We start from the raw sequence: 26,823 nt of genomic DNA, 5'->3' as shown, positions 1-26,823 counted from the left end.
CCTAGTTTAAGGTGTGAACCTTCACCTAAGCAGCGTGACCAAAAGCTTCCCCAGTTGAATGTCTACCTGTCCCCAATGCTATTTCAAGGACACAGGAGGACCCTCAAAGGCCTCCAGGAGCCCATTACAAGGCTTCGGGTGGAAGGCAACGCTTTCCCCTAAGCAACTTAAGTTTCGGCTTCACCAGTTGAATGCCTGTCTGTCCCCAAAACGAGAGGACCCCCACCAACCCCCCCCCCCACTAGGAGCCCATGATAAGGCTCAGGGCAGAGGGGACTTTATCACTGCCGCCAAAATCCTGCAGTTTTAAGTTTAAGCTTCACCAGTTGAACGCCTACCTGTCCCCAAAACTATTTCAAAGGCGCAGGGAGAGAGGAAGTGGGGAGCAATGGGACTGGATGCCTGCAAAACAGGACGCTCCTTCCTTGGAGGTTTCTAAGCAGAGGGTTGGATGGCCATCTGCCACGGATGCTTTAGTTGCGATTCCTGCATTGCAGGGGGTTGGACTAGATGACCCTTGGGTACCTTCCAGCTCCACGATTCTATGACCTTCGCGGGGAATTGAGCGGGGTGTTTTGCTTTGCGCTTTCCCCCTCGGTTTTCTTTTTGCTTTCTTTTCCTCTCGAAGGAGATCCACACACAGGAAACTCCCATCCTGCAGGAATTCGGCTCTTTCTGCCCTTATAAGGCTATTTCAACTGGCGGCCAATCAGCGCGCGGGAGGCGGCGCTCGGCAGGCCCCCAAAAACTTCGCCGAGGGCGGGCGGAGGCGCGCGGAGTGGGTTCCCTGCTTTTGGAGCGTGTGCCGAGCGCGCCTGCCCCGCCAGACAGCGCCCTGCCCCGGCACAGGATGAGCAACAGCCAGTTCAACAAGGGACCCAGCTACGGCTTGTCAGCCGAAGTGAAGAACCGGGTAGGTGGTCCCTCGCGCCCCTCGCCAAATGCGCCCCTCGCCAAATGCGTAAATGCGCCCTGGGCGCACGGAGGGGCAACTTTGGAGAGGCGCCGCCGCCGCGAGCGCTCCGGGTTTTTTCGACCGACGGATTGCATTTATTGAACGCAGTCTAGAGCCCACTCCCCCCCACCACACAAGGATCTCACGGTGGCGTATGTAGGTCTCTGCCTCCCCCCAGCGCCGATTCAATCCCCACAACAACCCCGCGAGGTAGGCCGCTTTGGAGAGGTGGCGCCGCGAGCGCTCCGGGTTAATTCGACGGGCGGATTGCATTAATTGAACACAGTCTAGAACCCACTCCCTCCACACCCATAAGGGACTCAAGGTGGCGTATGTAGGTCTCTCCTCCCCCCCCCAGCGCTGATTCAATCCCCACCACAACCCTGCGAGGTAGGCGGTTTTGGAGAGGCGCCGCCGCGTGCGCTCGGAGTTTATTTGGCCGACGAATTGCATTCATTTAATGCAGTGCAGAGCCCTCTTTCCCCCCCACCCACAAGGGACTCAAGGTGGCATATGTGGGTCTTTTCTCCCCCCCCCCCCAGCACTGATTCAATCTCACACCAACCCTGCGAGGGACGCAGCTCTGGAAAAGTGGCTTGCTCCATGAGCACTGTGGATTAATTTTATTTATTGCACACACACACAGGATTTATATTAGGGGGGCAGGCTTTATGTTGGGGTGGTGGTGGAGAACATCAGTTAAATATTTTTAATGGGGGGGGGCAGCTACGCCCATGTGCACATAGACATATCCACATTTTTCTTCCAAGGGACTCAAGGCAATGCTTATGGATCCCCCCCCTCACTTAATTCCAGCGACAACCCTGCGAGGTGGGTGGCTCTGGATGCATGTTATTTATCACACACACACACACTTATATCCCATTTATTCAAATATTTATATGGTATACAAGAGAGTTACAGCAACTTTTCTGCCCCCCCCAGCTTATTGGGGAATATTTATTTACAGTACTTTCCCAGGCCTGTCTGTGAGTATCACAAGTTTTCGACAGATGCTTGAAAGTGAAAGCATGGATGGTTCCTGTTGAAGGCTCTCTCTCACACACACACACCCAGTTGAATCTCACACACCTCATGCCCCCTTGCAGCCAACATAGTGGTTGTAGGGTGTCAGGAGCCCTGGGTTTGAATTTCTCCACTCCAGACGTGAATTTTGCTTGTTTTGACCAGCCGCTAGGGCTCAGTCCCAGGGCTGCTGTGAGGATCAAAATTGCGAAGAACTACTTTAGGCCAAGTTTGAGGTCTTTGGAGGAAAGGCGTGTAAAAAGGACAAGCAAATAATCTTTCTTTAAACGTCCCCGAAGGTGCTAGTCCCTTGTGAAATTGAGCTGGGGTTGGAACTGCAGCTGGCCCTTCTTCACTTTTGTCATGGTCTCCTTTTGCAGGTGGTGCTGTGGGTTAAACCACAGAGCCTAGGGCTTGCCAGTCAGAAGGTTGGCGGTTCGAATCCCCGTGCCAGGGTGAGCTCCCGTTGCTCAGTCCCTGCTCCTGCCCACCTAGCAGTTCAAAAGCACGCAGTGCAAGTAGATAAATAGGTACTGCTCTGGTGGGAAGGTAAACGACGTTTCCGTGCGCTGCTCTGGTTTGCCAGAAGCGGCTTAGTCATGCTGGCCACATGACCTGGAAACTGTATGCCGGCTTCCTCGGCCAGTAAAGCGAGATGAGCGCCACAACCCCAGAGTCGTCCGCAACTGGACCTAATGCACAGGGGTCCCTTTATCTTTACCTTTTGCTTACCTCTGAGTAATTGGGCCTTTCTTTGAAGTAGGGTTGCTTCTGTTTTTAAAAGGCTACCAGCTGCTTTTCTCTTTACATTTTTGGAGACCGCGGGCAGGCTGAAATAGGGGTGTTTGTTTTCTTGAGTCCTGGGGTAGTTTGTCAGCTTTCGGCCTTGTGGATGCAGAGTCTTTGAGCCTGGGGCCGAGAGTCCCCAGTTTAAATTATTTGATTTTATTTGATTTCGGTTATTTGATTTCCATACTGCTTGATATGTTTGAAAATATCTCTAAGCAGCGTACAAAAAAAAAACAGCCAAGGCAACAGCAGACAGCTTAAACAAAATGTGACAAAAATACAGAGCTACGGATAAAAAGGTTACATTAATACAAAGTGGCTAATACATAAAAAATCCTTAGCAGTTCCTTTTGCTTTTGATATACCCTCCCTCTCAGCTTCTGGTTTTTCACCCAGCGCCCAAGAAAATCCAAATCTTTAAAACGCTTGTGACAACCCAAAGGGATCGCTCCAAAAAATTTTATCTTTATTTTTTAATGCGGTTATCCAAAAGCATTTCTGAACTGTTTTGATATTTGCAAAACTTTAGCCGGGATGCAAAAATAGATAATTTAAAAAAACAAAACAAAAACCAAGCCAGCTGTGGTCTAAACCACTGAGCCTCTTGGGCTTGCATGTCGGCGGTTCGAATCCCCGGGACGGAGTGAGCTCCTGTTGCTCTGTCCCAGCTCCTGCCAGCCTAGCAGTTCGAAAGCACGTTTGCACAAGCAGAATAGGTACCGCTGTGGTGTGAAGTTAAACGGTGTTTCTGTGTGCTCTGGTTTCCGTCATGGTGTCCCGCTGCGCCAGAAGTGGTTTCGTCCTGTTGGCCACATGACCCAGAAAGCTGACTGCGGACAAACACCGGCTCCCTTGGCCTGAAAGTGAGATAAGTGGCGCAGCCCCATACAGTAGTCGCCTTTGACTGAACCGTCCAGGGGTCCTTTGCCTTTTTACCTTCGCTCCATCAGTTTGTCTCATCCTCTTTCCAGAGCCGTCCAAGTTGGTGGCTGGCAATGGTTCCTCCTTGGGATTATTTCCAGCTTGACGCGTTGCCTTCCTCCTCGCCGGAACCTCTTGCCCAGCGCTCGAAATTCCCCAGGCGCATTTTGCTACTGACCCAACAACGGGGTGATTTCTGGGCACCACATTGGCAACTGAGGTTTCCCATAGAGCCAGCTGACTCCCTGCACTCCTCCCTGTTTGTTACATGGATTGTTTTATTTCGTAGAATCATAGAGTTGGGAGGGACCCCCAGGGGTCATCCAGTCCAACCCCCTGCAATTTAGGAATCTCAGCTAAATAATCTATGACAGATGACCATCCAACCTTTGCTTAAAAACTTCTGAGGAAGGAGAGTCCAGTCCACCTTCCACCTCACCGAAAACCCGGAAGTAAGTGTTCAGGTTTCCGAATGTTTTTTGGAAGCCAAACGTCCAATGCGGCTGTCGGCTATTCTTTCCGGGGCACCTGCACCCATCAGAAGCTGGGCCTTGGTTTTCGAACGTTTCGGGAATCAAACAGACTTCTGGAACGGATTAAATTCGAGAGCCAAGGGTGTAGAGGTTGGGTGACCTTGGTCTAGTCACACTTCTCTGAAGTCTCTCAGCCCCACTCACCTCACAGAGTGTTTGTTGTGGAGGAGGAAGGGAAAGGAGAATGTTAGCCGCTTTGAGATTCCTTAGGGTAGTGATAAAGCGGGATATCAAATCCAAACTCTTTTCACAGTAATAATAAACTCCGTTGGGGGGGAAATGGTGCCTAGGCGTTCCGTTGCGACTAAGTTTCAGGTGCCAACATCATTATTCACCATAACACCCTGGCTCTGAGAGCCTGTCGACTTCCTTCCCTCCCATCTCATGGCTTTCAAAATTTATATCGTGGCAATTTTTACGTTTTCCAATTCTAATTACACTCATTACAAAAGGGTAAATAAATATCAGAAGATAGAAAATTCCTCATTGCAAGTCTTCGGGCAACCCCGCTAGTGATTTTAATTGCCTACAATAATGTTTCAGGTATCGTATAAATTTAATCCAGTCCTTTTGGAATACTTGCTGGTTTTGGATTTTTTACCCCATCAGCTTCGCCAGTTCCGCAAAGTCCGTCATCTTCGTCTGCCACTCTTCTTTCGTCGGTACTTCTTGCTGTTTCCAATTATGGGCTAAAATAATTCTTGCCTCGGTTATTGCATATATAAAGTCTTTTGTCTTCCTTTGCTATCTCTTCCCCCACTGAACCCAGTAAAAAGGCTTCTGGTTTTTTTAACAAAAGTATTTTTAAACACTTTCTTTACCGTTTCCCGGAAAGCCTTTACCTCTTTGCAAGTCCACCCCATGTGGTAGAAGATACCTTCCCTTTCTTTACATTTCCAACACTCGTAGCTTCTTGTCTTGTACATTTAGCTGGTGTTAGATACCACCTGCACATCATTTTCATAACATTTTCTTCAAGTGCACTGCATGAAGTGAAATTCCACAACCTTTCCCAGGATTCTATCTGAATATTATATCCCAAATCTTCAGCCCATTGTATCATTGGGGTGCAAGGTTTTTTTTGGGGGGGGGGGCTGTGGCAGCGGGGTAGAGGGCACTGCAAACTTCTGAAGCCTCCTGACCCCCTTGCCATTGCCTGACCCTCTGCTTAGTGGCTTAGTTAAAAATGTGGAGATTTTACTTTCTTGGGCTCCTTGATCACTGCAGATGGTGACAGCAGTTACGAAATTAAAAGACGCCTGCTTCTTGGGAGAAAAGCAATGACAAACCTAGACAGCATCTTAAAAAGCAGAGACATCACCTTGCCAACAAAGGTCCGTATAGTTAAAGCTATGGTTTTCCCAGTAGTGATGTATGGAAGTGAGAGCTGGACCATCAAGAAGGCTGATCGCCGAAGAATTGATGCTTTTGAATTATGGTGCTGGAGGAGACTCTTGAGAGTCCCATGGACTGCAAGAAGATCAAACCTCTCCATTCTGAAGGAAATCAGCCCTGAGTGCTCACTGGAAGGACAGATCCTGAAGCTGAGGCTCCAAGACTTTGGCCACCTCATGAGAGGAGAAGACTCCCTGGAGAAGACCCTGATGTTGGGAAAGATGGAGGGCACAAGGAGGAGAAGGGGACAACAGAGGACGAGATGGTTGGACAGTGTTCTCATAAGCTACGAACATGAGTCTGACCAAACTGCGGGAGGCAGCGGAAGACAGGAGGGCCTGGCGTGCTGTGGTCCATGGGGTCACGAAGAAGTGGACACGACTAAACGACTCAACAGCAACAACTGCTTCCTCCCTGCCTCCGCCTGTGTGCTCTCTCTTGGGCAAACGACCCCCAGGAGATTCAGGGGGGAAGGAAGGGCATAAACTACTCAAAATTCCCAGGACGACCTTTACCTGTCCTGGTGGCAAAGAAAGATGGCCAAGGGTCTGGTGGCCGATGTCTCCGTCGAGCCAGTCAACTCACACGCAAGCCCTCCATCAACGCAGCAAGGAAATTGAAGTGTAAGGCTGAGAGGGCAGAGGCCGTAGTTCGAGATGGAATTCACAATCAGTTTTTTTTTAAATAAAAAACCCTTCTGCCCTAGTTGTTAGTTAATGCCATTTACATTTCCTCTGTGTCCATTTCTCCTCCTCGCATACTGGGACTCAGTGAATTGTCAGAGCAAGCTAAGGTCGAGCTGAGATCACAGAATCATAGAATCTATGGAAAGGATTCTGAGGGTCATCTAGCCCCCCCCCCCCCGGTGAATAGGCATTCGAGGTGTCACATTTGGTGCCTGGCTTATATATCTGTGTTTCTGACACTGCTCTGACCCCTTTTAACTGATATCTTACAAATCCTGGAGCTGCGCTCGGTTTCCTCCCACCCCCTCCCAGTTGCTTCAGTCTGGTGTTGTTCCAGCCGAGTCCCAGAAACTCTTCCGTTCCTGGGAACCTCTTTTTGTTTATCTTCTGGAGTCACATCAGAGCCATCTGATCGTGCCGAGACTTGGAAAAGTCTGGAAGGGATTCCCGTTTTTCCGCCCGTGCGATTTCACCCAGAGGACGGCGAGCCTGTGCCGATTTAATCCCCGCGTTCTGGGTGCAAATCGCAGGTCGCCCTGTTAACCAAAGAAGCTCGAGAGAACTCTGGTTAATAATGCGGCAGCAAAGTAGCGCTTTTAAATTTTATTTCTGTGAAAAGTTATGCAAACTACCTAACTCCTCTGCTCAAGGAGGCCTCCAAAATCACCAAGTCTTTTATTTTTTATTTTTTTTAAAAGACGAGGCATAAAAGGAAAATGGATGAGGAGGGCGGAGGAGATAAACAAACTCAAGATTCGAGTCTTCAGTGAAGTAAGCCGCTCTAATGAGCAGCTGGGGTGGAGGAATTCAAGGAGATGAAACATCAGACATTGCAGATCTCTGACCTAGCACTACCTGCCCAAAATTACCAATAGATATAGTTATTGCTGACAGGTGGCGGTTCATTTATGACATCTTATTCAGTGGGATTTTAGCAGCTATCTGGAGACTGGCCTTTGAGGGCATTGCCTGTTGCGAAAGTATTTTTTCAAGTTAAGGACAAGGCCAAATCTGGAGAGAGGCAATCTTATGAAAAGGCTGGAGGAGAGTTCCCACGCTCAGGCAATTTTGCTCTTCTCGCAAACTGTGGTTTTGTGCGTGTAAGCATACCTGAATCATTGCCATCCAAGTGTATCTTGTTCCACTTCCTCATGAGTCGCTGGTCCTGCAATAGACAGGGGCTGGTGACTTGTGTCTGACCCTGGTCTCTCGGCTGAGTTCCTGGGTAAGGCGAGATTTGAACCTGGGACTTCCGTAATGGGGTCATTATTTATTTTTATTTGTGCCGCTCGTGAGAATCGCTCCCCCAACTTGATTTCAGCCAGTGCTTTTCCCCCTAAAAAAAAAAAAGGTTTAGGGGGTACTCTCATTTTCCCTCGAGAAAACCACCATTTTATAGCTCAAATCGGGGGGAAATGAATACAGAGTAAAGGGACAAAAGTATCAAAGGTTAACAAAATGTTTAGGGGGAAAAAAGCACTGATTTCAGCAATAATAATAAAACCAGCAATACAATAGAAATCAGAATTTCTAAACCAGTGCAGATCAACTGGGATTGAAATATTAAAAATAAGTTTCAATGGCTTATTGGGGTCTTTTATAACTTAGCCATTCTGCAATTCTCTCAGACTTGGTTGGATGCCTGTATTTATTGCACAGGCCTTTCATTCGAGGAGCCCGGGGTTCTTCTCAAGTTTTAAAAACTCTCACAGCAACCCTGCAAGGTAGGTTAGGATGAGAGAGAGAGAGAGAGAGAGAGAGAGAGAGAGAGAGACTGGGGGAACCGAGCCAGATGGGTGGGGTATAAATAATAAATTATTATTATTATTATTATTATTATTATTATTTTTATTATTATTATTATTATTAATGTTTTGGGACTACAATTCCCATGGGGTGTTTTCAAAACACATGGGGTGTTTTGGGACTACAATTCCCATCATCCCTGACCACTGGTCCTGTTAGCTAGGGATGATGGGAGTTGTAGTCCCAAAACATCTGGAGGGCCGAGTTTGGGGGTGCCTGGTCAAGAGGCTGTGACTGACTCCAAGGTCACCCAGTGAGCTTCCTGGCGGAGTGGGGATTCGAACCCTGATCTCCCGGGTCCTCGTTCGACACTCTGACCACTATGCCACACTGCCTTCCTAGAGCCCTTCTGCCATGGGGCAGGTCTATAAATTAAGTAGGCAAATAAATAGTGGGGAAAGCAAAACGTTGCTTAGAGAAGGATCTGAAATACTTTCCTTAAAGCTCATGTTTGTTTTATTATAGATTGTTTTATTTGATGCTTTGGGTTCTTCTCTTTAAAATATAAAACAGTGTGGAAATCATCATCATCATCAATAATTAGTGCTTTTTTCTGGGGGGACGCAGGAGTCTACATACCCCTAAACATTTTGGCCTCATTTAGGGGCAGTACTGTATGTCTATATCAGTGTTTCTCAACCAGTGTGCCTCCAGATGTTTTGGGACTACAACTCCCATCATCCCTAGCTAGCAAGACCAGTGGTCAGGAATGATGGGAGTTGTAGTCCCAAAACATCTGGAGGCACACTGGTTGAGAAACACTGCTCTATATGACTAGGAAAATGAGAGTACCCCTAAACATTTTTTTAAAGAAAAAAGCACTGGCTCCCTGTAGGGAGTCACCCTTACACCGCGTTTTCTTTTAACACAACTTCTTCTCGTTCTCTTTTTCTATATGTTAGGTCCACAAGCTGCTCATATTCCATCTATTTTAAGTTGCCATTCTTCTTTAGCTGGGACCTCGCTCGTTTTCCATTTGGGGGCTAATGAAACACAGGCTGCGGTAGCGGCATACATAATATATAACTCTTTTTGACACCTGGAATTATTCCTAACGAAAAGTACTCTGGGTTTCTTTTGGGGCAGAGGGGGAAATGGTACCTTTAAACCTCTTTTTAAAGTTCATTATGAATTATTCACCCTTTTACAGCCCCACCACATATGATAGAATGTTCCCTCATCTAGTCCAGGCATAGGCAAACTCCAGCCCTCCAGATGTTTAGGACTACAATTCCCAACATCCCTAGCTAACAGGACCCGTGGTCAGGGATGATGGGATTTGTAGTCCCAAAACATCTGGAGGGCCAGAGTTTGCCTATGCCAACCCCCTGCAATGCGGGAATGTTTTTCGCCTGACGTGTGTCTTGAACCCAGGACCCTGAGATTAAGAGTCTCTAAACCCTCGCACAAACGAAGGTGCCAAGTGAAAAACGAGAAGCTCTTGGCTTAGACGCAAACTTGGTTGCGTGCCCTTTGGCAAGTCTCTCCGGTTCCTTCCCCGATGCCCGTATTACCCAAACCGCCCAGGTCCTCGGGGAACACTTAGGGGTCAATTACGCGGCGCCATCAAGCATGCGAAGCTTTGCTCCCCCCCCGCCGCTTGCAACGAGAGGGCACCTGGGGCCCGGCCCATCAGCACATTTTGAAAGGAGACTCTTGCTGCCCGATGGCTCATCATTTCTGCTCCTCAGCAGCCGCTTTCTGTCCGCACCCAAGCCAGAGGGGGAACAGACAACAGGACAGACAAGGCTCACAATAGCTGCTGCAAAGAAGCCAGAGGCTCCGATTCTTGATCCGAGAAAAAGATAGTTCCTCTCAGATGCTCTCTCTCAAACACATACGCTCTGTTTTTGCAGCGGGTTGGAAGAGGTGACCCTCTGGGTCCCTTCCCAACGCTACGATTTCACGATTTTACGACTGATGGGCGCTGCCTTCTGTGTTAGAAATTCCGATAATACAGGGCTGCCTCGGTTCTCGAACGTCTCCGTTGACAAACGTTTTGGAACCCGAACGCCGAAAACCCGGAAGCGACTGCTTCTTCTTTTCAAACACGCCTCGGGAGTCAAAGTTTTCTCAAATGAATTTGCAGGTGGCCCTTTGCGCCTTGGTTTTGGAACGTTTCAGAACTTGGAATGGTCTTCCGGAACGGATTACGTTCAAGAACCGAGGTACCGCTGTACCAGTGGTTTAAGAACAGCTTGGTTTATGAGCAACTTGGATTAAGAACGCTGCAAAGCCGGAAGGAGGTGTTTTGGTTTGTGAACTTTGCCTTGGAAGCAGAACATGTCGATTGTGTTCCATTTGTAAATTGAGTCCCCCGCTGCTATGGGAAAGCGTGCCTTGGTTTAAGAACGCTTCGGTTTCAGAATGGACTTCCGGAATGGATTAAGTTCGTGAACCAAGGTACCACTGTATATGCCAGGCACCTGCAGCCCTCCAGATGTTTTGGCCTACAACTCCCATGATCCCTAGCTAACAGGACCAGTGGTCAGGGATGATGGGAATTGTAGTCCAAAACATCTGGAGGGCCGAAGGTTGGAGATGCCTGCTATAAGCTCATTGCCAAATGGCACCTTAAACCATGACTTACATCACAGGAGCCTATACAACACAAAACGCTGGATGTAGGTTTTATTGTACAATGGTACCTCTACTTACGAATGTTTCTACTTACGAACAGAGCTCCGTCCGCCATCTTGGATGAGGTTCAGATAGGATTTTTTCTACTTATGAATTTTTAGATAGGGTTGCTTCGACTTACGAATTTTTTCTCCCAATGCATTCCTATGGGATTCGACTTACAAATTTTTCGACTTACGAATGTGCGTTTGGAACGCATTAAATTTGTAAGTAGAGGTTCCACTGTATAATGAACTGAAGAAAATGTTTAAAGTAACCTTCGTTAAAAAAAAACCAGAAGCCTTCCTATTAGGAATTATAGGAAGAGAAATACCATATATATCTTTTCATGTATGCGACGACGGCCGCACGAATATTGACAGCCCAATGCTGGAAAGAGGGAAAATTTTTCTCCCAATGCATTCCTATGGGATTCGACTTACAATTTTTTTCCGACTTACGAATGTGCGTTTGCAACGCATTAAATTCGTTAAGTAGAGGTACCACTGTATTTGTTTTTCATCTTATATTTTGGAAATGTACACCCAGTTCTCCCCCCCCCTTTAAATTTCTTTGGGGCCCGCAAGAGAGTGGGGCCCTAAGCTACGGCTTGTTTAGCTTATACGTAAATCTGGCACTCCCCGAACCTCTTCTTCTGAGCGTCTCTGCAGACACCCTTTAAGGTTGGCACGGGTGCCAGATCTGGTTGGAAGGCACAATGCCATCTTATATAACAAGACAGTTTCTGCCTCGCGCCAGGGCTGCAGGAATATGGACCCCTGTGGCTGGATCGGGCGGGTTTTTGTTCAAAGTGGCGGGTCTTATTTTTGCCCGCCTAGCAAAGGCTCAAAGTTTATAGAGGCCAAAAAGCGACCCTGAAAGGACCATGGCAGTGTGCAACTTATTTGCCAAGAAGGCATGGCCACACAGCTCTCCTTGCTTCTTGCTCGCTCAGCAGGAAGTTGAGACATGCAGCCAGCTTGTGGCATCAGGCTTGCCCTGTTCTTCCAGGTTATTATGGGATTTCTTCATTCTCTGCTTTTCTTTTCTTTTCTTCTTTTGTAACTGGCAAGCACATGGGGCCAGGAAAGGCTTTTGATGACGCAAGCGCCCAAACTTATAATTTCCCCGGGGGAAGGGCTGGAGCTCGGCTCTATAGAGCGTCTGCTTGGCCCGCAGGTCCCGAGTTCGAATCTCGAAAATATCCCCTGGCAGGGTGGATTTGATTTAAACCAAATGGGTTTAAATCACGATTTAAATCACTAGTCAGTAAGACTTAATTTAAATCGTCATTATTATTTTTTACAGAAAGACTCATTCTTGCTGGTATAATCTTAATATTTACAACCAGATGAAGGTTTAATTTTTGGAATAATAAATTTTCAGAGTGGTTTTTTGCAGTTATATCAAAAATTACTGATTTGGTTATCCTAATAGAAATACACTGACAGATAATTATGAAATTATGGTGGAGCTTAATAAGTTAACTGTTTATATTTCTGCTGTGCTTTATTGGAAGGTGAAAAATAATCATTTCCTTAGTAACAATTTAAACAATTTATTTAATTAAAACAACAACGTTGTAGCATACCGTATGTATCCATGTTTGTTAACTGGTGTGGTTAAACGTTTTTTTAAAAGAAAAACATTAGACTGAGTTTTAGCACACATGAATAATTTAAAACAAATCCTTATTTCCTGATTAATAGCCTTTGGACTATAATGTAACTTAAATAGACAACTATCTTTAGAGAGATTTTTCCTCCAAAAGCATTTTTTTTTTAAAAAAATCTGATTTTAAAAAAATAAAAATCCGATTTTTAATTTTTATTTTTTTTAAATCATTGATTCTTATCTGCCCTCTCCCCTGAGTCTGCAACCTTGGACAGCTGCTGCTGCCGGCCAGTGTAGCCAGCAGAGGTTCTCAACCTTTCCCTGTCCACAGCTCCCTTGACTTAACTTTCCTTTTCTCCTGCAGCTCTCCTTTGAGAAAATGGGCACAAACTTAAGTTGCTTCGTCATTGAGCTGTTTTGCCCCTTCAGGCTAATAATAATAATAAATATTCTTTATACCCCGCCCATCTGGCTGGGTTTCCCCAGCCACTCTGGGCGGCTTCCAACAGAAAAATGAAATAAAATAATCTATTAAACATTAAAAGCCTCCCTAAACAGGGCTGCCTTCAGATCTCTTCTAAAAATCTGGTAGCTGTTTTTCTCTTTGACATCTGATGGGAGGGCGTTCCACAGGGCAGGCGCCACCAGCGAGAAGGCCCTCTGCCTAGTTCCCTGCAACCTCGCTTCTCACAGGGAGGGAACCGCCAGAAGGCCCTCAGCATTGGACTTCAGTGTCTGGGCAGAACGATGGGGGTGGAGATGCAGTTGCTTTAACACGAATTTTACTGTTTAATGAGGCCATTGATCTATAAAATGAAGGCAATACTCAATGTACCGTACTATAAAATAAATCCGACAGTATTTTAGGTGAAAAAAAGTTATTTTAGGTGAAAAAAATTAACATTTATTTCTTACCTGGGCTGGTGATAGTCCTTGTTTGGATGGGGGCTCAGGGTCCTCTTCCACAATCACAATGCCTTTGCGGAGGCCTCCGTAGGCCTCGGAAACCTCGGTTTACAGTGGTGCCTCACTAGACTAATTTAATTCGTTCCACGGGTCTTTTCTTATAACAAAAAATTTGTCTAGCGAATCCCATAGGAATGCATTGATTTTTTTTTTTGCCCATAGGAACGCATTAATTGTATTTCAATGCATTCCTATGGGAAACCGCGATTCGCTAGACGAATTTTTCATAAAACGAATTCGTCTAGCGAGGCAACCTCCGCTAGAAAAATCCTTTCATTAAGCGGAAATTTCGTTAAGCAGGGCATTCGTTAAGCGAGGCACCACTGTACTTGCTTCCGGGTTACAATCGTTCGTACACCGAAAATTCGTAAACCGAGGTTCCACTGGTACAGGCCGTCAGACTAGTCCCCCTCTGATACGACGCACCGTTGGCAATGTTCATAGAACTGTTGGAAACTTCTCCAGAAGTCGCCTTCTCGTACTGCTTCCAGTTCCCTTGTCGCAGGAGCTTGGATGTGTGAAATGTTGGGAAACCTGTGCCCTTTCGGTGCTGATTTAAGTTTTGGAAAAAGGAAATAAATCCGGTGGGGCCAGATCGGGAGAATACGGAGGGTGGGACAACTCAGTAACCTCAGGAACGATTTTGCGCGGAATATGCGATTCGTCCGCCATCATTCGGACGGACAAACGCCGATCCCGCGTCAATAACTCACGAACTCTGTCGACATTTGCCGCCGTTCTGCTTGTCCGACGGTCATCTTCGATGGTTTGCCGCCCTTAAACCACTCATACTCTGTCTTTCAAGTTACAGCTTCATCTCTGTGCACAATTGTGAGCGTTCCGTGGGTATCCGATGCCGATTGTATGTTCGGATATTTCTCGCTGTCCGGTTTCTGTGACCGTTCACCGAACTTTCCGGTCACACCTTTGTATGTGACTGATTTCTAACACTGTTGGCCGGCCCTTAGGGAGTGCACTTTGTGGAATTTTGAACCCGTTTTTCTCCTATTTCCCCCTCCAGCTTGCACTGAAATACGACCCTCAGAAGGAAGCAGAATTAAGGACATGGATAGAAAGCGTCACCGGAAGAGAAATCGGCCCCGATTTTCAGAAGGGGCTGAAAGATGGCGTTGCACTTTGCGAGTGAGTAGGCATGTGTGTTTTATGCATGTTTTCTTTTGGTATTCATTTTTTAAAATTTCATTTTATAACGTATATCTTTTTAGCCAAGTAAGATTGTCTTCCACGAACACGGTGTTAACAGTGAGTCCGTAAGGGACTATGGAGGCCAATTCTGGATCCACACGTCCTTCCACAGTGGGGACACGGGTTTCCGGGCAGGAATTGATCCCGGTGAGGGTTTGCCATGCGTGCCTTCCTCTTAGCACATTTCTGCCTTGCGTCCTGAGTTCGAGTGTCTTCAAAACCCATGACACCTTTGGGAAAGGCTGTTCTCCAACTGGAGCATTTGCAGGCCAGGGTTTCCCGGTTGTCGGTGTTTATACTACATTTTTTTAGATTTGCCTTGAGACAGTCTTTAAACCTCTTTTGCTGACTGCCGGCAATACCTTTCATTTTTAAGTTTGGAATAGAGGAGTCACTTTGGAAGATGATCATCAGGCATCTGCCAACAATATAAAACGGGGAGGATGGGGGAGAAATAAAAGGCAAAAGGCAAAACTGAAAGATAGGCATGTAGAATGTGTACAGCAACTGCATGGGGGTTAAAACAACACAGGTTTTCCAGGTGGTACATTTGATCATATGCGGTGGAGCTGTAAAGCAATCCAGGAATACTGGGAGACGATACACAATGAGATGAAAAAAATAATATTTATGAGATCTCTCCCCCAAAAGACCAGAATCCATTCTTACCTTCCAAGTCCCGGACTGCAGAATCCGGGACCGGCAGCCGTGTGACACCGGAAGTTGCATCGACGTAACTTCCGGTGTCGCTTTGCCCTTCTATGGGCACCCAAAATGGCCGCCGCCGGCTTTGAAAGTCGCTTGTACGCATGTCAGGAAGTGCGTCGACGCAACTTCCGGTGTCGCTCCGCCCATCTATGGGCACCAAAAACGGCCGCCGCCGACACCGGAAGTTGCGTCTATGCACTTCTGGACATGCGAAGATGCGACTTTTGAAGCCGGCGGCGGCCAATTTTGGTGCCCATAGAAGGGCAAATCGGAAAGAAAAAAAATGGCCGCCGCCAGGAGAAAATAACAGAGAAAAACGGGAGACGAAGTGATACGGGTGACCACCGGGAAAAGGTAAGTAAAATCGGGGTTTCCCCAGAGAAAACGGGGTACTTGGCAGCTATGAATCCATTCCTGGATCAGATGTACCAAAGAACCAAAGGAATTTGTTTTACGTGTGTGACTATTGTAGCATGAGAAGGCGGTACCCACGAAAGAGGAGTGGCAGCTGACATTGATGGTCTGTGACACCAATAAAAGAAAATTAAACGAAAATGATGTATAGGTGGTACTGAATACCAGTCAAGTTATCGCAAATGTATAAATCAGAAGATAAAAAATGTTGGAAATGCAAGGAAGTAGAAGGTACCCGGTACATTTTATCACATGTGGTGGCAATGGAAAGGTATACAATTTTGGAGGGGAAATGATATACAGTGGCACCTCTACTTACGAATAACTCTACTTATGAATGTTTCTACTTACCAATGGAGCTCCGTCCGCCATCTTGGATGTGGCTTAGATAGGATTTTTTTCTACTTACGAATTTTTAAATAGGGTTGCTTCGACTTACGAATTTTTTCTCCCATTGCGTTCCTATGGGATTCGACTTACAATTTTTTTCGACTTACGAATGTGCGTTCGGAACGCATTAAATTCGTAAGTAGAGGTTCCACTGTATAATGAACTGAAGAAAATGCTTAAAGTAACCTTCGTTAAAAAAACCAGAAGCCTTCCTATTAGGAATTATAGGAAGAGAAATACCATATATATCTTTTCATGTATGTGATGACGGCCGCACGAATATTGACAGGCCAATGCTGGAAAGAGGGAAAATTTCCCACAAAAAAGATTGGGAAATTAAGTTAATGGAATATGCAGAGATGGCCAAACTAACTGGTAGACTTAGAAATCAGGTTGACAACAAATTTAAAAACAAATGAGAAACTTTTATTGCATGTATGAGAAAGCATTGTATACAAGTAAACACATCAGCGGGATTCTAAAAAACATAATAGATAAAAGTAGATATGAAATTGATTGTCTATGCAGAATTCGCAAGTTTAACTAGTAAAACCAGAGAACAAAATGAAACCATTTTCGAGGAGGAATGGAACATGTTTGTAGATTTTTTTTAAAAAAAACAAACTATTGTGAATATGTTAGCAGGTTTGGAGTAAGTTCAGCCATTAAAGTTATTTTGAAAACGAAGCTGAGAAAATAATATTATACATGAGTTACGATATGCAGCAGCAAAAGCTAATTGTGGGGAATTCATGGAAGGGTGGGAGGGAAGTAGACTTTTTAAAGTGAATGTGCGGCGGGAAATGTTTCTTAACAAATACAAATTTAAATTGAAGTTTCCAAACAAAGACCACAGGCTATATCAGATTATGAAGTCTAGTTCCCGATCTGCCAGGAAAACCATCTTGAAAAGAAGTGTTCCGCTGTATGTTTCACCTTTGTGTATAAATTAGCATGTGCAAATTTGGGCCATGGGGCAGTGGCTAGAATCTGTTTTTTTTGAAGGCAGCGCCTGCAACCCTCATCCCTCCGCGATGCTTCTTCCTCGTTTGTCACACCTAAAGAATTCACATTTTGGGGCGGTGCTAAAAACGGCGTCGAAACCTTAAGAGTGTGTGTGTGTGTGTTCTCCCTCCCCAGGCTAATGAACAAACTTCAGCCGGGTTCGATAAGGAAAATTAATCGCTCAGGGCTCAACTGGCACCAGGTATGTCCCCTCTAATGCAACAATCAGAAGCAAAAGAAGCAATGGGTTTGAAAGACCAGGCGCAGTAAATTGATACGGATAAGGGATTTTATTCTTTTTTTAGGGAGGTGGGTTCAGGAATGCCTTTGAGGCTGCCCTGTGTTCTGGGAGCAGGGGGAAGCATACAGTGGTCCCTTGGTTCTCAAACTTAAACCATTCCGGAAATTCCGTACCAAAACCAAAGCGTTCCAAAACCAAGGTGTGCTTCCCCATAGAAAGGAATGCCAAACAGATTCATCCGTCCCAGACTTTTAAAAACAACCCCTAAAGCAGCAATTTAACATGAATTTTACTATCTAACGAGACCATTGATCTGTAAAATGAAAGCAATAATCAATGTACTGTACTATAATAATAATAATAATAATAATAATAATAATAATAATAATAATAATTTATTTATACCCGCCCATCTGGCCGGGTTCCCCCAGCCACTCTGGGCGGCTTCCAACAAAACATTAAAATACAGAAATCAAACATTAAAAGCTTCCCTAAACAGGGCTGCCTTGAGATGCCTTCTAAAGGTCTGGTAATTGTTGTTCTCTTTGACCTCTGGTGGGAGGGCATTCCACAGGGCGGGTGCCACTACCGAGAAGGCCCTCTGCCTGGTTCCCTGTAACTTGGCTTCTCGCAACGAGGGAACCGCCAGAAGGCCCTCGGCACTGGATCTCAGTGTCCGGGCAGAACGATAGAGGTGGAGACGCTCCTTCAGGTATACTGGACCGAGGCCGTTTAGGGCTTTAAAGGTCAGCACAACCCTTTGAATTGTGCTCGGAAACGTACTGGGAGCCAATGTAGGTCTTTCAGGACTGGTGTTATGTGGTCTCGGCGGCCGCTCCCAGTCACCAGTCTAGCTGCCGCATTCTGGGTTAGTTGTACTGTACTGTACAACTAACCCAGTACTGTATTGCAGTTGATAAAAATTAAAATTATTATTATTTTCTTACTTGGACTGATGATAGTTCATTGTTTGGAGGGGGCTTTTATCCATTTCCGCAGTCGCACAATCAATCAGCCAGTAGCTGAGCTGGGTTCCACACTGAACCGAAAAAGCCTCAAAAACGAAAACGCAAAAATAAAGAGCAAAAACAAAAGCGCCAAACTTAATCCATTCCGGAAGTCCGTTTGACATCCGAAATGTGCGGAAACTGAGGCGCGGCTTCTGATTGGTGCAGGCGCCCCGGAAAAAAATAGCCGACAGCCACATCGGATGCTTGGCTTCTGAAAAACGTTCGAAAACCGGAACACTCACTTCCGGGTTTGAGAACCAAGGTATCACTGTATTTAAAATCTGCCAACCTCCCCCTTGGTACTTATATCGGGGGTGAGCTCTGCCCCTTCCGGAAATTGACCGATAAATCCCAAGGCGAAACCCAGGCGATTTAAAAGGAATCCACTAGGTGTGTGAGAAGGGGCTTCTGGGGGTTGCCAGCCTTGACTCGGCCGCCCTTTCCTTCGGCAGCTCGAGAACCTCTCCAACTTCATCAAGGCCATGATGAGCTACGGCCTGAAGCCTGTCGACGTCTTCGAAGCCAACGACCTGTTTGAGAACGGGAACATGACCCAGGTTCAGGTGTCGCTGTTGGCGCTGGCTGGCATGGTGAGTCAACCGGGTGCCTTCTTGGGGCTGAACAACAGTGCCCAGTGCCCCATGGCCTCCATGGGGTGGCTGATTGGCTGGGCTGTGCCAGGGTGGTGGCGGCTGATTGGCTGTGCCACAGAATGGGGTGGCTGATTCGCTGGGTTGTGCCAGGGTGGTGGTGGCGGCTGATTGGCTGTGCTGCAGAAAGGGGTGGCTGATTGGCTGGGCTGCGCCAGGGTGGCGGCGGTGGCTGATTGGCTGCACCACACTGTGCGGTGGCTGATTGGCTGGGCTGCGCCAGGGTGGTGGCGGCGGCTGATTGGCTGCACCACACTGTGGGGTGGCTGATTGGCTGGGCTGCGCCAGGGTGGCGGCGGCGGCTGATTGGCTGCACCACACTGTGGGGTGGCTGATTGGCTGTGCTGCAGAAAGGGGTGGCTGATTGGCTGGGCTGCGCCAGGGTGGCGGCGGCGGCTGATTGGCTGCACCACACTGTGCGGTGGCTGATTGGCTGGGCTGCGCCAGGGTGGTGGTGGCGGCGGCAGCTGATTGGCTGCACCATACTGTGGGTTGGCTAATTGGCTGTGCCGCACCACGGGGTGGCTGATTGGCTGGGCTACGCCAGGGTGGTGGTGGCTGATTGGCTGTGCCGCAGAATGGGGTGGCTGATTGGCTGGGCTGTGCCAGGGTGGTGGTGGCGGTGGCTGATTGGCTGCACCACACTGTGGGTTGGCTGATTGGCTGTGCCGCACCACGGGGTGGCTGATTGGCTGGGCTACGCCAAGGTGGTGGCGGCTGATGAAAATGTTAACTCTTTCTGTACAGTCATATTTATTTGGCCCAGGGCTTTCTTCCAAAACCTAGTGAGTAAAGAACCCTGTAAGAAATGTAATTCCTAGCCTATGGTGTTTTTAAAATATAAATTCCTTAATATTCCTTTTGGTAGCTCCAGGCTTGCCCTGAATAATTCTTTGCAAGGATGTGGCAAGAGGGGGCCAGCAGTATACCCAAAGAGCGATGTTAAGTAAATGTGGAAGACTCTTTCTGTAGGAAGAGTCCCTCCCTCTGTTTGCAGAGTCTATTCCTCCTGGGCCATGAGGACTAGAGACTTGCAGAGACGCAATCAAAATCCGCAGAAGCTCTAAGCTACTTGTGAGACTGACCGGGCGAGGTTTGCTTTAAGGCGCTGCTTCTCCCCACCAGGCCAAGACGAAGGGGATTGATAGCGGGGTCGACATTGGCGTGAAGTATTCCGAGAAGCAGGAGCGGTGCTTTGACGATGCAAAGCTGAAAGCCGGACAGTGTGTCATCGGGCTCCAGGTGAGTTGCATGGTGTTTTGCCACCGGAGCCCAGCAATTACCTGGAGGTTTCCCCAGGTACCCTCCTGAGCGAGCCAGCAATAAATCACACCGACTGAGCTGGAGTTCAACTCTTTATTAGCAAGAACATGGATCTGGGCAGACTTGGTGGACTGTCAGGCCTAATGAGCGCAGCAGCTCATCCCCGGGAGGTCTGGCATCATGCATTATTATTATTATTATTATTATTATTATTATTATTATTATTATTATTATAAATTTTAATATTTATACCCTGCCCATCTGGCTGGGTTTCCGCAGCCACTCTGGGCGGCTTCCAACAGAATATTAAAAGCACAACAGAACATCAAACATTAAAAACTTCCCTAAACAGGGCTGCCTTCAGATGTCTTCTAAACGTCAGATCTCCTTCTTTATCTCCTTGACATCTGATGGGAGGTCATTCCACAGGGCGGGCGCCACCACCGAGAAGGCCCTCTGCCTGGTTCCCTGCAACCTCACTTCTTGCAGGGAGGGAGCCGCCAGAAGGCCCTCGGAGCTGGACCTCAATTTCCGGGATGGATGATAGGGGTGGAGATGCTCCTTCAGGTCCACTGGGCCGTTTAGGGCAGGCATAGGCAAACTCCGGCCCTCCAGATGTTTTGAGACTACAATTCCCATCATCCCTAGCTAGCAGGACCAGTGGTCAGGGATGATGGGAATTGTAGTCTCAAAACACTGGGAGGGCCGGAGTTTGCCTATGCCTGGTTTAGGGCTTTCAAGGTCAGCACCAATGCTTTGAATTGTGCTTGGAAACATCCTGGGAGCCAATGTAAGTCTTTCAGGACCGGTGTTATATGGTCCCGGCGGCTGCTCCCAGTCCCCAGTCTAGCTGCCACATTCTGGATTAGTTGTAGTTTCCGGGTCACTTTCATGCAGGAAGCTGCTTCCCTCCGAATGTTGGTGCATCCCGATTCCTCCCTGACCCTCGGCGGAGGAACGATGTCTATCCTAGAGGGTCCCCCATCTCTGACCTTGGGGTCTGTCATAGATGCATCACTCACACGTTTCAGCAAGAGGCGCAGAGCCGCCGTGTAACCCCCAAACCTCTCCGGTTTCAGATGGGCACCAACAAATGTGCCAGCCAGTCGGGGATGACGGCTTACGGCACCCGGAGACACCTCTACGACCCCAAGAACCAGATCCTACCTCCGATGGACCATTCCACCATCAGCCTCCAAATGGGAACAAACAAATGTGCTAGTCAGGTAAGGACAGTTGCTGCATAATTGTGCCAATTCCACATTGGTAAGAACTCTGGTCTTTGGAACTCCCTGCCAATTGATAATCAGGCAGGTGACTTTTGCTGTATTCTTTGCTTTAAAAAAAAAAAACATTCTTGTCCAGACAAGCCTACCTGGGTGTTTAGAAAGTGGATGCGAGTTTTATTTTTTTTGCCATTTAATTTTTTTTAATAAATACTTTTTTAAATTTTCCATTAATAATATTCAAATTAATACATATCAAATATGCCAAATCATAAATCATAACACAGATAATAAATCCAATTATAGATTCCAAATTAAAAGCCAATTAAACAATCCAAATCAAATAATTTATTTATTTTCAATTTTTTTAACAAATTGCCAACAAATTAATTCAGATTGAATACGCATTAAAAAGTTGATTTCCATTGCCTTGATGTTTCATCACCCAACCCTTATTTGCAGCTCAATATTCCATTGATTTCCAAATCAAAATTTTAAAACAATTAACGTGTTTTTAGCATTTTTTCCATATTTTTGTCCACAGTCGCTCTCTTCTTCATTTTCCATCGGCTGCTCTTTTTCAATTCCTGCCAGACTTTTACTGTAACATATTCCCAAATATTAAGGACAGTTATTCTTCACTTTGTCAGCCCACACAAATCCTTAGTTATAAATCAGTAATCAACATCCAGTGAGTTGCTGTGCATTTTAATCTGCTTTTACTCTGTTGCTATTAAACTTTTTGAAAGTTGCCATCAAGTTTTCTTGCTGATAAAGCAATTGAAATCATCTGTTTTGCAAACCACTTTTTTGTTTTCCTTTTAAAAAAAATAAAATAAAATGCAAACAAGTCGTTTGTAAATTTTACGAAATAAATAATAAATCGGGCTTGTTTTTTGGAAGATAGACCCTTGTGTGCAGTAGCCAGAGAAGCAGGTTAGGTGCCACTTTGGGGCGATGTACCTGTTTATTTGAAATAGGGTTGCCATATTTCAAAAATCTGGACACCAAAGTTGTTGGCTTTTTTTTGGGGGGGGGGCAAAGTTGTTGATCTCCAAATCGTCGCCCTAAAACCAACACTTCTAATATGGGCTGCCATATGCAGTAGTAGTTGAATAGGGGTGGTTTTGTCGCAAACGCCTCATTTATCCGGGCACCGGAATCCTGTACTGAATCTCCTGCACCCTCTCCAAGGGTGGCCCCACACAGGTCCCCCTTGCAGCAGTCAAGCTTGGTTATGTAACTGGGGCATGAGCAATGGAGCAAAGTTGCCTGCTCTTTTCTCGACAGAGTTATTCCGCTTCTAAATCTTAGCAGGAATATATTCTCCACTCTGTGGTCTGAATATTTGCCACCTAGTCATTTTGACACTTTGGCACACCCTACTTGCAAAATTTTAACAAATCCCAAATACAGATACGCCTTCACTTTTGCAAGATTGAGTATTCTGCCTTCGTCAATTTCAAAAAATTCCACTGGGGAAAAACGCTTATGTCCCTGTGGAGATGTCAGTATTGACTCAGTGGTTCATATCTTTCTGGCCTGCACACTTTATAAAGATTCGAGGTGTGACGTTATTACCCCTCTCTTATTGTCCATTGAGCAGGTGGCGCTGTGATATAAACCACTGAGCCTCTTAGGCTTGCCGATCGGAAGGTCGGCGGTTCAAATCCCCATGACGGAGTGAGCTCCTGTTGCTCTGTCCCAGCTCCTGCCAACCTAGCAGTTCCAAAGCACGCCAGCACAAGTAGATAAGTAGGTACTGCTCTGGCGGGAAGGTAAACGGTGTTTCTGTGCACTCTGGTTTCCGTCGGTGTCCCGTTGCGCCAGAAGCGGTTTCGTCCTGCTGGCCACATGACCCGGAAAGCTGTCTGCAGACAAACGGCGGCTCCCTCGGCTTGAAAATGAGATGAGTGCCGCAACCCCATAGTCGCCTTTGACTGGACTTAACCGTCCAGGGATCCTTTACCTTTACCTTTACCTGCTATTGTCCATACCAGGTCGCTCAAAAATTGTTACTGTGTCCTTTCTTTTAGCCAACCAAGATCTTCAGGTGACAGCAAAAACTGCAAGGTTTTTGGTGGGGGCAATTAGAACAAGATCTATTATTTGATTGTTGATGTAAATCTCCAAAACGTATTTTCTATAGTTAAGTTTTTACCTGTATCTTTTACAGGTATTTTATTTTATTGCTATGACTCATGGCTGATACAAATAAACATTCTTCTGCTTCCGCCAGTGTGAGTGTAGTGGTTAAGAGTGGTTCGAGTCTCCGCTCCTCCACATGCAGCTGCTGGGTGACCTTGGGCTAGTCACACTTCTTTGAAGTCTCTCAGCCCCACTCACCTCACAGAGTGTTTGTTGTGGGGGAGGAAGGGAAAGGAGAATGTTAGCTGCTTTGAGACTCCTTCAGGCAGTGATAAAGCTGGATATCAAATCCAAACTCTTTTTCTCTTCTTCTTCTTCCGCTATCGCCCACCCTAACTCTTAACGGTGTTGTGCATACGAGCTCATATTCTTCCTCCTTTTTTGCACCTCCCTCCCCAATCAGGTGGGCATGACTGCTCCGGGCACAAGGCGGCACATCTACGACTCCAAGCTGGGGACGGACAAATGCGACGACAGCTCCATGTCTCTGCAGATGGGCTACAACCAGGGGGCCAACCAGAGTGGGCAAGTTTTCGGCTTGGGGCGGCAAATCTACGACCCCAAGTACTGCCCCCAGGGCACCCCTGGCGAGGCGGCCAACGCGGCACATAACGACGGGAACTCGGCTGAATATTACTACTATCAGGAAGGAGAGGAGCAATGAGCCTGGGCAAATGGGGGGGGGTGTTTCCTTGTCCCTCTCTGGTTCCCCCCGTCTCTCCCCCCCCACCGAAAGTCACCGTTGTACAGTTCCTGCCTCTTAATTGCCACAGATACTGCAATCTTATGTATTTGCAACTTTTTTTGGATCTTTTCTCCACGTAGCCCCGACATATGCAGAGATGAAAACAAAGGTCTTATGTTCTTTTTTTATTTTTAAGAAAGGGAGTCTGAGATCTAAGGCTGTGTTCACACCACCATATTTCAGGGGGTTGGACTAGATGAATCATGGGCTCCCCTTCCAACTCCACGATTCCACGAGAGCCAAAAATGAATTGGGCTGGGCAGACAAAATAAGTCTGATGTCGTGCAATCGCTTTCCTGAACTGGGGAGGAATCCTGCATTGCCCACAGACCCTAATTCTTCGCAACCATCTGGTCTAGAAAACTCTCCAAATCCTGGTGTTGTTGCTTTTTTCCGTAGCAATAAAACACCCAAGCCTTCTGTGCTCACATTGAATGGTGGTATACACATAGCCTAAGATAACCAGACTTTCCCGGGGACAGTCCCCGGATTTAGAAATCGGTCCCCATACAAAATCCATTGAAGTTGAAAACTGTCCCCAGATTCATTGGGAAAACCCCGGTAACGTTAGCCTTTAGAAATGCCCCCGCTTAAAATAATAATAATAATAATAATTCTGCAAGGTCTATTTGATTTTGTTTCTTTGCTGGAACCTGAATTATGCAAAATTGTTGACCATTTGCATGCATTTTGGTGTCTTTTCAGAAGGTTCTTTGTTTTATTTTTTGTGAAAGGGATATCAGTGTTGGTGCAGCCATGTGTATTAGCGAGGGGCGAAGCGGGAAAAGGAATATTAACTGGAGGGAAGGGGTCAGCCAGCAGAGCCCAGAAACTCTACTGGCTTCAAGGACAATAACCTATTATCTAAATATGTCCATCACGGGGACTAGAAACTTAGATTTTTTTTAAAAAAAATGAAGCAGAGTTCTCTGGAATCTGTAGCAGATTTCACACCAAAGCTTGCCTTGTAGAAGGTAAAATTTTTTTTATCTACAGCACTTAACACAGTTCAGTTCACCTTTGTGCCTTCATTTTGGAGCCAGGTTGAAAACTTTTTGCCTGCCGTTGATGTTCAGTCGAAACAGCAGCCCTGCACACTTCTCAATTCACACGCCGACAGTGATATTTATTGGAAGCTAGTTTGCAAGCTCAGATTGTCGCATGATCCGGTTTTAATATTTTTAGGAAGGCTAGCTGCCGTCCCTGTCTTTGGGGATTTTTGATTCCGCCTGGATCGCTATTGCTGTAGCCTTTTTGCATAGTGCTTGGGATGGCAGAGGTGTTATATTTTGGGGTGACAGTTTCCTAATCCGATGAGGTCTAGCAGCTTGAAAAGGCTTTCAAGATTGCAATTTACCCCCCCCTTCTCCTCAGAGGCCTTAGGTGCCCATTTCTTGCTGCTACATACCGTAACTTTTTTTAAGGGACCAAGAATTCTGTCTTTCATAAGTAAAACAAAAACTCTTTAAAAAAAAGAAATCGAAAAGAAGTTTGTAAGCCTTTATATAATGCTTAAAGGATCTATTTTTGTTGTTGTGATGCTGAGGGACCAGCATGTTGGTTTTTTAAAAAAATATGTCCGCACATCTTAAATCTTTTATAAGCATTCCATCAGTAGCCTTAATTTCTCTGTAGGGAAATATCTCATGATGATACGAGTCACTAAACCGTCTGTCTTGCTTTGCTAATGGACGTGAAAAAGGTCGGAAACACTGCAGGCCAACATCTGAGGAACTCTTGACCATCTAGATTTCCAAAACTTTCCCAAACTTGGGTCTCCAACTCTCGTTGGACTACAATTCCCATCATCCCAAGCTTAAGCCAGACCTGTGGTCATGGATGATGGGAATTGTAGTCTTTTAAAAAATGAACCGGTGACCCAAGTTTGGGGAACACTGCTATAGAAAGCTATAATCCGCTAAGTTGTTTCCTACTAACTCAATACTCTTGACTAGACCTATATGTGAACGTCTCGTCGATTTCTGTGGGTCTGCTCTCAGTAGGAGTCTGGGGGGATATTTGCAGACTTCGGAACTGCACATATTTCTAGTGGGATGACTCCAAAGATCTACAGAAACCGACCTGTGTCTCTTCAGAGTTTCTGATTCCAGAAGTGAGGGAGGGACACATCGCCCGTCCACGATCTCCTGCAATCAGTGCTTTTTTTCCCTTTAAAGAATGCTTACTCGAGAAAACCACCATTTTATAGTTCAAATTGGGGGGGTGAAATATGGGAAATGGGCAAAAGGACAAAGATTCACAAAATGTATAAGAGGATATGCATACTCCTGCGTACACCCCCCCCCCCGGAAAAAAGCACTGCCTGCAATAGCTCATTTTGTCGCAGAAGTCTCTTGGCTTGCGCTCGCTGCAATAACAGGGGTGCTAGTCCTCAGGAACATGTTTTTAGCAAAGATGTTGGGGGTTCTTTTTGCTATAAAAAGCCTCTTATTCCAAGCATGAGGAATCTGATGCCCTGGATTCCCCAACTGCTGACATTTGCCACA

General features: G+C 46.3%; 1 protein-coding gene across 1 annotated transcript; it reads left to right on the top strand.

The window, feature by feature from the left end:
* The first annotated feature begins 758 nt into the window (after nucleotides 1–758).
* Nucleotides 759–26,618, top strand: CNN2 (calponin 2). The gene is made up of 7 exons (XM_035119538.2): nucleotides 759–913; nucleotides 14,332–14,453; nucleotides 17,169–17,235; nucleotides 18,737–18,874; nucleotides 20,060–20,176; nucleotides 21,277–21,423; nucleotides 23,975–26,618. Exons 1-7 carry the CDS (start codon nucleotides 851–853, stop codon nucleotides 24,233–24,235), a joined length of 915 nt encoding a protein of 304 aa, XP_034975429.1. The 5' UTR covers nucleotides 759–850; the 3' UTR covers nucleotides 24,236–26,618.
* Nucleotides 26,619–26,823: the final 205 nt, after the last annotated feature.

This window comes from Zootoca vivipara, chromosome 6, assembly GCF_963506605.1.
Source record: "Zootoca vivipara chromosome 6, rZooViv1.1, whole genome shotgun sequence".
NCBI classification, from domain to species: domain Eukaryota; kingdom Metazoa; phylum Chordata; class Lepidosauria; order Squamata; family Lacertidae; genus Zootoca; species Zootoca vivipara.
The sequence above is the reverse complement of the archived record's forward strand: the minus strand, read 5'-3'. Positions and strand labels throughout refer to the sequence as shown.